At 28.9% G+C, this 11,535-nt stretch overlaps 2 protein-coding genes across 2 annotated transcripts; one reads left to right on the forward strand and one right to left on the reverse strand.

The window, feature by feature from the left end:
- Window positions 1-386: 386 nt before the first annotated feature.
- Window positions 387-908, reverse strand: LOC112685875. Its single transcript, XM_025557898.1, has one exon. It carries the CDS (start codon window positions 906-908, stop codon window positions 387-389), a length of 522 nt encoding a protein of 173 aa, XP_025413683.1.
- Window positions 909-9,998: 9,090 nt separating this feature from the next.
- LOC112685876 (inhibitor of apoptosis protein-like) lies at window positions 9,999-10,334 on the forward strand (the record flags this gene model as incomplete). Its single annotated transcript, XM_025557900.1, has 1 exon — window positions 9,999-10,334. A coding segment is annotated over exon 1 (336 nt), but the record flags the coding sequence as incomplete, so codon positions are not given.
- Window positions 10,335-11,535: the final 1,201 nt, after the last annotated feature.

Here is an 11,535-nt window from a genome sequence, read left to right on the forward strand (position 1 = left end):
AACCTCGTTAAACCAGTGAAATTATATTTATAATAAATCGGCGTATGTGAAATATTGCATTTTTTTAATATACGCAACAGGTACTGCTAAATATATAAAATAATTAAATATAAAACTTGGTTACGAATACTTAATTTTATAGTAGTGGTTATTACGAGTTATAGCTCAATAAACTGTTAATTATAGTAAATTAAATTTCTGCTGCAGTGATATGAACTAAACCTTCCAGTTCTAACTATTATAAATTCCAGTGTGTTCTACTATAAATACTGTTTGAACAACTAAATTAAAATATACAGTGATATAAACAAAATATAAACAATTAAAAAATATTTACAACGGAAAAAATAATAAAAGACAAGTATATTATAGTAAAATAACAATTTTTAAATAAGTGTTTGAACGTCATATTCACTGTCCTCGTCATTGCCAAAATCACTGTCGTCAGTTTGAAAAGTTATAATGACCGGCTCTAATACACTGTCTATTAGTATCTCCTTCTGATAATCTTCATCCTGGATTGTCTCAGCATGTTTGACGCATTTTTCCCAGTCACTCTTGGATACCAAATCCAATGCCTCGTGAGTGACGTCCACCATTTTAAACGTTGAACTTTTTTTTGCCACTTCGCCTTTTACTTGAGCCCATATAAGTTCAATGGGGTTATACTGACAATGGTACGGTGGCAGTCGTACTACTTCATGGCCCATTGAACTTGCTATTTCATCTAGCTCGTACTTTTTAAATGTCGGTTTTAACAAATTCACACGTTCCCGTAGTTCGGCTAGAGTTTCCAAAGGTAAAAAATTAATATTTTGATTTTTCAGCCATTCCTGCACCTCAGCTTTTCGAGCATTACAATTTGGATAATTGTTTACCAACATAGAATGATAGGGTGCATTATCCATAACGATTACGCATGGTTCAGGAAGTAGTTTTAGCATATCTACAAACCATTGTTTAAACACATCTGAATTCATAGACGAATGGTAGTCAGTAGAATTTTCAGCTCGGCATTTAAAAACAAATTGCGTGAGTAATTATTAGGCGACCTCCTTTGCCGGTTGGTATTTTAAATCCCTCAGTTACTTCATTATTCTGCCAAATATGAGACCTTGAATGATTTTGGTTTACCCAGGTTTCATCTAGGTAAACCACAGGTCGGGTATCTTCATTCTGTCTGAGTGTACACATTGTACGTAAAAATTTACATCGTAAAGCGACTATATCGTTTCGCTCCATAAGCATTTTGCGGCCATTATTGCATTTCTTAAACGTAAATTTTAAATTTTTAACAAATTTCTGACCGACCGGACGCATCCTTCATAATGTGGTAATTCTTTTTTAATTTCGCTTAAAATTGAAAAAGCAATCGGATATTCATTTCTTTCATAAAATTCGTGTACGATCCGTCGGACTACATCAGCATCGAAATCGTCCAGCTCGGAGCATTTCTTTGCACGTTTGTACAATTTACGAGGTGATTGAAATTGCACTTCTTCATCACTATCCACTGAAGATTTATTTGCCTCCATACATATACGCCGCACAGTTATATACGAAGTACCACAAGCCTGAGCAGCAATTTTTTGTGCGCTTTTAAAAAAATCTGAATTCAAATCTTTTTTTTCCGAACACATTTTAATAAAATTGTAAACATTAAAAATTATTTTCTTACTCTGACTATGAGTATCACGATCTTTAAACGACATTTTTAAGTTTTAATACAAATATACTACGGTATTCAATGACTATTACACGACGCGCACGAAATACGTGTTAACAACAAGGTGTGTAAACGATAGACCACGAAAAAAATGTACTATATAAGGTGGCTGGTATAATATAAATCCCCTTCCTAAATCTATCCCAACAAAAGAGGGTCTGGAATGTTATAGTTTGTATTCCTGCTGCCTGAGGGACACGATCTGTAACTTGACGGTTACAATTGTTACCACTCACTTTTCAAATACAATAAAGTAGGTACAGCGTGTAGCAGCACGACAGCTGCACTATGTTGAGAATCATTGACCGTAAGAGTGGGTAAAAACAACGGGTCGCGGTACCAACGCTCATTTTTCGTTGCCGCGACTATAGTACATTATAGTAAATATCACTAACATTATAGCTATCCCTATAGCAATTATAAAATACTGTTAAATCTACTATTTTAATAGTGGGTTGAACTGTTTTGTTTTTTCCGTGTATCGGTTTGCCTTCTTCTTTCCCATAACTTTTGTTATTTGTTTTTCTATCTTTTCGTAGCTCTTTTCTACTTCTTCATCGTTTGCTTGTGTTGTGGGAATATATGCTTGTATTATTGCGATGTCATTAGGAACAGATTTTAATTTGATCAATATCAATCTATCATCGAAAGCAATGTGACTTTTCACACATTGTGCCCATTTTTTATTCAGAATAATGCCAACTCCATTTCTTCCATTATCACCACCGGAGTAGATGAATCTGTAGTCTCCCGATATAAAGTCACCTTGACCATTCCATCTCATTTCACTTATCCCCAAAATATCAATTTTGAGACGTTTCATTTCAATCTTTAGATTTTCTAGTTTCCCTGTTTGCAAAAGGGTTCTGAAATTCCATGTTCCTATCATACTACAAGGATTTCGCTTGGTAACGACCTGTGGTACCTTGTTTGGCCTCCTGCCGGGAATAACCTCTCCGATAAGGTTGTTTCCATACATTATATCATTTATTGTGCTGGTCATTTGTTAATTGACTAAGGAGATTAATGTGGTGGTTTCCTCTTGCCTTCCACATTGCAGTGTAGTAGCCGTGTTCACGGTATCCATGTACGTCTACTACTTCTACCTGGCTATAGCTGTACCTGCTTATGAAGCATCCACCTATAGCCAGTATTGAAGGCACTGCTGCTCACCTTCAGGTCCATTTTAGTCGCCTCTTACGACAGACACGGACTACTGTAGGTGTATTCTGCCCCCCCCTCACGGGGGTAAAATAATACCTTTCCCATAATACGATTCTTAAAACAATGTATACATATTATATAATACTGCATAATTTTTTTAGTAAAATCTAAATTTAAATTATCGTTAGAGTAAATAACAGAGTTTAGAATAACTTTTATATTAGTTAATTTACAATGTTCAAAAAGACTTGCATCTTTTACAATATTATTTTTTAAATTCTTTTGTAAACCTATTACGACATATCGTGGTTTTTCTAATTTTGATGCTGTTTTTAAATTCCAAATTATATTTCTAGATTTCCCATGTTCTGGTTATTCATGGGTTTCATAGGATCTAAATGGAATAAATAGAATTCTTCTTTTCTCTATAATTTTTAATAATATAAGTCGTTCAGAATCATCTACATTAATGTGTGGAATTTTCCAAATTACTTTATTAAGTATGACGCTACCTGTGACAGTTGTTGTGTTTACATTTTTACTTAGTAATCTATTTAAATCAGTATACCTTCTTGTTCTATTCAAGAATTTATCAATATTTTTTTAAAATCTTCAAAAAATCCTAACCAATATTTTAACTGTGTATAAACATTGAATTCTCCTTTATCATTTAGTATATTCTTACTGTTTAAATTCCATCCCACATTCTGATAGCAATAACAATTATTTAACGTACATGTTGAACATGTAACACGTAAACGTACGTGTTCTATCAACTTCTACACCATTAATTTCTAATCGAACCTGATCAAAAAGAAACGATAATCCATTATTTGACAATGTTACTATTTCTTAAATTTCATGTAGATAAGAATATACAGTAGAAACCGTTTATAATGACGTTCAAGGGACCAAAGAAAATAGGTCATATTAACCGATTGTCATTATAACCAAAATGACGAAAAAAAATTGTAACTTCAATAAGTACATATTATTATTATTATTTATTTATCCAATGTATTAAATAGAAAAAAGTAAAGATAAAAACATTTAATTATGTACATATATACATATTTAAAATAATTAGTTCAATTATTATTTTTAAGAAATCTGTAATTTTAGATTGAACTTTCAGAGCCATATAATTCGCTAAAATTTTTGCTGCATTAAACACTGCATTAATGGATAAATCTTCATCGGGAGTATTTGCTTCTTCACTATTATCGTCTTCCTCAGGTTCTTTGGATTGGTTAATCAATGAAGAAATAAGTTCTTGATCACTTAATGGTTCTAAAGTTGGCATATCATTATCAAAGTTAACATATTCATTTATGTTTGGGAAACTTATGTCTTCTTCTTCTTGTTCTCCTTGGACAGTTTGTTCTGGTATTGCATTATTGAAACCAGCGTGACGAAAACAATTTCGAATTGTAATCTCTGATACTCTTTCCCACGCTTTAAAAATCATATTTAGCACCAAACTTTTTCGAAAATAAGTTTTCATACATTTTATTACGCCTTGATCCATTGGTTGAAGAACAGACGTACAATTACTGGGTAAAAATACGAGTTTAATATTGCGTAATGCTACAGTGCAATGTGCTGGACAGTTATCAACTAAGAGTAAAATTTTTTCTTTTTTTTCTTCCCAACTCTAAATCCCAATTTAATAAAATTTTAGACCATTATCCTGCAGTTATCCAAGCTTTAGAGTTAGATTCATATGTTACCGGCAGACAGTCGCTTTTGATGTTTTTGAAACATCGTGGATTACGGGATTTTCCAATTATGATCAGTTTCATTTTTTTACCAGTCATACTTGCTGCAACTAAGTCAGACGTTTTTTGGACATTTTACCACCTGAACATTTTTCTCCTTTAAATTTTAATGTTCTGTTAGGAAGCATTCTGTAAAAAAGTCCAGTCTCATCTGCATTATAAATTTGATCATCTGTGTATCCTTCTCGTAATTTAGGCCATACTTTTTCGAGCCAATTTTGTGTTATTTCAGTATTGACTGAATTTGATTCTCCGCTTATTGTTAAAAACACAATATTATGCCTCGCTCTAAATCTTTGAATCCAACCAGTGGAACAATTAAAATTATATTTACCAAGACCTTCAGCTAATTCATTGGCTTTCTGTTGAAGAACTGGTTCATTAATTGGAATGCATAGATTTCTTTGATTTTTAAACCATCGTAATAAAACATTATCTAAATCTGTATGTGTACAATTTCTAAGTTTCTTAACTGATAATTTTTCATTTTGAAACTCACGTTCGATTTTGTCTCGAGCTTTCCATATGTTGGAAATTGTAGAGTGACCTACGCCTAATTCATTAGCTATGTCGGAAATTTTTCACCTTTTTTTAAACGAAAAATTATATTTGCCTTTTCTTCGATGATGAATTGCTTCCGTTTGCTCATTTTACAATTTCACAATTTAATTTAACACACGAACATAAAACACATTTAAGCGCACGATGATTACCCGTACACTGACGACTGACAATAAAATAAAATAAAATAAAATAAAACTGACGATTAAATAACGATGAAATTATCGGTATTATCGATATTGTAATAGTACCTTCGATAAAGTAAAGTCATTATAGATAAAATATTTTTCCAATATAACCAAAAATAACCTTCATAACATCCGTATAGTCATTATATAGACGTCATAATAACCGATACAAATTAGTACATACAATATAGGAGTTTTGCCGGGACATTTGATCTAATGTCATTACACCAAATATGTCATTACAACCGGTGTCATTATAAACGGTTTCTACTGTACATCCGTTTATTGGACCCCAATTCGAATTTCATCATTATTTATAAACGATTTAGTATACGGAATATATGAATGATTATTTTAGAATATACAGTGTAATTTGAATCAATATCTAAAATATCGCTTTCAGGCATTTTGTCTGATTTGGAATCCTAACTTTTTTAATATTATTTTGCTTTTACAAGTTAATTTGATATTTTCAGGTTTTCTTTTAGTTACTTTTGATTGTGACTCAATTGAATTATTAATCGGTTTAATCGATTGTAATTGCTTTATATTCTTAAATAATAACCCCATATTCAATATCTACAACGCCTTATATGTAACACGACTGTATTTTTTTCATTAATGTTATGAATAGGATTTTTTTTTTTGATCGAATAAACTAATATTTATTGTATTAAGTGTATAATATATTAAATTAGTTGGTGATTCAACTATTTTAGTTCCTGATCTTTTATGAGGAAAAAATTAATATATTGAGTGTGACTGTAACCCATTGTTGAATGAACCATTTGTTATATTACATAAGAATTTTATAGAATTAACAGCATTAATATTTATATTTCTCTCGGATATAAATCCTGACAAGTAATCTCCTTTTCCATATATTTTATTTTTGAATCCTAATATACTTGCAAGATTGTTTTCAATTGTGAAATCTATCTTGCAATTACAATTTATAACACAACTCATTTTAGAAACCTTATATTTTAGAAAACTCATTTTAGGACCCATAGAGAAACCAGTAGGAGTGTACCTAATATCTGATTTTAAATAATGTTCATTATCATCATAAATTTTACCGTAAATAAATTGTGGCATATCTTCAATCTCATAACATCGTATGGGGAGAACAATGTCTAAAATATGATGACAGGGTTTCGGTATAATTATTCGAATACAATTATTTGTTTCATTTACATCTGGAAACTTATTATATGTCTGCAAACATAATAATGCTATTTCAGAATTCTTGTGGAAGTTTATTTTCGGAAAATAACTTGATGTTAATGTCGTATTTTTACTTGACATGCTAACGGTAAATGATTCATTCAACTTACTCATCTTCGTTTTCAAAATTTCCTAGGACTTATTCATAATAAAATTGTTATTTTTTGTAGTTGTGTTTAATAGGATTATTTTCTTCGTCGATTAAGTCAATTTTTATTTTCCTGATAACTGAAGTATTGAGTTTATAATACATTAAATTAGTCGGTGTTTCAACTATTCTAGTTTCTGATATTTTTGGAAAAAAATTCGTATTTTACAGTTGAAATGCTGACCATTCTCGAATAAGCCTTTAGCTCAGAATGTCTTCCCATGCTAGAGTAGTCACGAATATGTGTCTGATTATCGCAAATTACATTATCAAATATAAAAATTGAATTTTTTTAAATTAAATCTGGTTTTATAACCTGATCAGCATTTGAAATCGTATAAAAATGAATACCTTTAATACTGTCTATAATATTTTTTAATAACTTATATTTCTCCTGGTTTGGTGTTTTAGGGTATAAATATATGTTTTCAAATCTTAACCCGTTTCTATGAATAACAAGATTAAAAATAAGATTTGTTTTTCTTGATCCTGAAGGTCTACCTGGTAATAATGGTCTATATCTTGATGGCTTTTTAATAATTTGTACATCAACATTATCAATGCTTAATTTATCTTTTTGCTCTTATAAATAAGCTTCCATTCGAAGCTCATATACCAGGGTATCAATTTTGTGGACCTGGAACTAAGTTAAAAGAGATTAACTCATGGAGACAAAGGTGACAATCCGTTAGATTCTGCTTGCTGAACACACGACATTGCTTATAAAAACAGTAATAATTTAGATATTAGACATAAAGCTGACAGTTATTAGAAGAACGAACTTGGGAAAGATTTAAAGCTAGTGATAGTTCAAAAAAGAGAGAAACTTGTTGCATACACAGTGGTAAATGTTGTGAAAGCTAAGATAAAAATCGGTATGGGTTGTAAGAATAAAAAAATATCATTAGCAGCGAAAAAAAATAATAAAAAATGGAGGAAAAATGGTGAGAGAATAATTTTAACTACGAATCAGTTGGGAAGTGCAAGTTACCACTTGCATCAATATTTACAAGGCTGTCAGCATTGGTAAGTATAGTTTCTAGTGCATTAAGTTTGTTTAATGTGGTAAAAATTCGTTAAAAAGGTAATATTTATATTTAAATAATTCCATTGGTAAAGGCTTAAAAGTAAAAAACAAAAACGATCAAAAACTAATGTTACCAAACAGACCACTCACCAGTGATGATACTATAAATTACGTTAAAAAGTCGAAAATCAATCATTTTCGTGTTATCCTTTCACGAGAAAACAACTAAAAAACCGAATAATATTGAATGTGCTATAATAAACTTAGATTCGTCTTCAGGCAGTGGTACTCACTGTGTATGTTATTACAGATTTAAAAATAAAGTTAGGTCATTCAAAATCATTAAAAAAAAAAATCTATAAATATAAAATTAACTCGTAAAAAAAACTAATTTTAAAACAGTTAGGATTTTAATTAAAATAAAATGCCTGAAAGCGATATTTTAGATATTGAAACAAATTATATTTCAGATTCGAAAATTAATAAAGTGGAATATCATTCATATATTCCATATACTAACTCGTTTAATAATAATGATAAAATACGAATCGGGGTTCAGCAAACTGATGTATATCCTTATTTACATGAGTTTCCTTTTTATTGAGGAAAAAATAACAGATCCAACAACGGTGAAATTGTTCAATAATAGTTTATCGTTTCTTTTTGATAATTTTTTGATTAGATATTAACGGCGTAGAAGTTGATGAAACTCGGGTTTTTTTAAATAATTAATTCATTAAAAGGATATTTGACATGTACGTTAAACAATTATCATTGCTATAAGAATGCTAGTTGGGACTTAAACAATTTGGGTATTGTTAATGAAGCAGAAGAATTAGTGTTTGTATACCATTAAAGTATTGGTTAAAGTTTTTTGAAGATTTTAAAAAAATATTAGTAAATTCTCGAATAAAATAACAAGAAGTAATACTGATTTAACTTCTTTACTCAGTAAGAACGAAAACACAAATACAAATACAGGTACTGTCACTCTCAATAAAGTAATTTGGAAAATTACACACATAAATGTAGATGATTCTGAATGAATAAAATTATTGAAAATTGTAGAGAAAGGAAAAAGTTTATTTATTCCGTTCAGATTGTATGAAACTTATGAATATCCTGAACACGGTAAACCTAAAAATATAGTTTGGAATTTAAAAACTGAATCAAAATTAGAAAAATCACGATTTGTTGTAATAGGTTTACAAAAGAATTTAAAAAATAGTATTGTAAGTTTTTTTGAACATTGTAAATTAACCAATATAAAAGTTATTCTAAACTCTGTTATTTATCCGTATGATAATTTAAATTAAGATTTTACTAAAAAAAATTATTCTGTGTTATATTATATGTACACATCATTTCAAGAATCATATTATGGGAAAGATGATAGTAAACCGGTATTGAGTCCAGCTGATTTCGAAATACGAGCACCAATTGTTGTGATAGATACTTCAAAACAAAATGATACAAGTACAGCTTCAACTGTTGATGTTACTATACAAATTGAATCTATAGAAAATCTAAATGGTGTTAGTGCTTATTGCCTTTTAATTCATGATCGTATTATAGAATATTTACCTCTTAGCAGAGAAGTAAAAAAACTTGTATAAATGTTAAACTGTATATCTTATAAATTAAATGTTTAATAATTTTATGTGCAGAATAAAAAAATCAGTAGTACCTATAAAATAATTTTTGTATACGTTATATTACACATTCTAGGTTACAACACTAGATCCTAGTACTTAATATAATTTATACCTAATAGTTTTTACTAAGGTTCTAAATAAAATATATAATTTACACGGTGTAATACATTTTTATTAATAATCTCGATGAACAATACCACACACACACACACACACAGATAAAATGAATATCCATGAAAAAAATCAATTGATAAAGTTCATAAACAATTTTATTGCTGTATGTACATTTTATATGAATCATAATGTTTTTAAGTTCACAATCGTCAGCCTACATATTGTTTAGTAATCAAGTGTAGAGTGCTAATTAAAAAAAATCTACTTTATTTATATTTTCAATGCATATTATCAGTTACTTACGAATCATTGTTCGGTGAAGTTGTTTTTTTATTTTTGAGCATAGTTACAATTTTATTGTTCGTAAAATATTAATTCTATTATTTCTATAAAATATTTTTACTATAAACATGAACTTATTAAAATATTCTAAAGATTTTCCATCATTACTACATTTAGTACGAAATAATCCATACCCGGTATACCCAGAATATTCTAGTTTTTTATCAAGACTTAAAACATATGAATCATGGGCATCAACTTTATTGAAAGATAAATATTCGCTTGCTGAATGCAGTTTTAAGTATACAGGAACACAAGATATGATACAATGCTTCTTTTGTGGTTTGATTTTAAAAAATTGGATGCAAGGAAGTGGTGATGCATGGTTTGAACATTCTAAGTCGAACCCAAATTGTATATTTGTAATATTATATAAAGGAAATCAGTTTATAGAAAATGTTAAAAATAATCATAATCATAATTATAAATCAGAAAAATCGTATGATGATTAATATATTGTAATTCTTGTATAAAATGTAATAATAAAATATTAAATTATACTAAACAAATTATATGCGTAAATACTTGATGTAATATTTCGTGAAGATGAAGTCTAATGGGTTAAGGCGGGTAATAAAAATCAAATATGATAGGTTTAAATAAAAGGTAAGGGTTATTCTATAAACTACATGAAGCTGAAGATATGACTGAAACGGAGAATCGTTTTGATGAAAATGGTGAAGACTCTAGGACTAGAGATTCCCTTCTCAATAATTACTTTGTATTAAATCCTGAAAATAATAATAAAAAGAAACAAATACAATTATTAAATTACAATTTTAAATTCATATTTGTCATTGTATTTTTTTTATTTCAACTTCCAACTTTAATGCCTCCACGCGAAGCTCATGTTCAACTTTTTCCCAATCAAAGCGTATTATTGTTCTTTCCTTTTCAACTTCAATAATTTCCAATTGTTTTTCATAGACCTCAGTCTTTTTCTTTACAGTATCACCATGCTGTCTCACTGTTTTTCACTTCAAAGATTTTTCTTTAGTAAAACCGTATTTATTTTGTTTGTTGGTTGCAACTAATAATTTTTTGTTAAGTCGTAAAGGCTGACGTAAAGTAGTTGGCGTTCAATTATCCCAATTCGTTTCATCTGCATAACTAGTTGATGGTTGGAGTAATGTTAAATCGTTTTCTTCTGGTTTTTCTTTCGTATCCAACTATAAATTACAATATATATAAAAAAAAAACATTTTAATATATTATATAGATATCTATATTTTTTTCAATAAATTTGTCTAAAATTGACTATGGTGCATTGAGGAAAAATTAACAAATACCAAATTTTAGTGACATGATTATAATAATAATAAACTGATAATAATATTATTTATCTTATTAAAGAAAAATAGTTAACATGCGTAAATTACTTTTATTAAAATTTATCATTACATTATTTTTATTTTTACTGAACTAGCTACTTTTAAGTCAAATAAAGTAATTGAATGTATTACTTTTATGTATAAGTAATGAAGAAGTAATTTAATTACTTTTTTTCATTTTGTAAAAAGTAACATAATTTTACCCAACACTGTATTTTTATGTAAAAATGTATGCTTGAAAATTCAATAATTTGTTCTAATTTAAACTAAAATA

This window comes from Sipha flava, unplaced genomic scaffold, assembly GCF_003268045.1.
Source record: "Sipha flava isolate LNK unplaced genomic scaffold, YSA_version1 295_pilon_pilon, whole genome shotgun sequence".
NCBI classification, from domain to species: Eukaryota; Metazoa; Arthropoda; class Insecta; order Hemiptera; family Aphididae; genus Sipha; species Sipha flava.

Coding starts and splice junctions, on each gene's coding strand:
- LOC112685875 (XM_025557898.1), bottom strand. CDS start 908: ATGGATAATGCACCCTATCATTCTATGTTGGTAAACAATTATCCAAAT.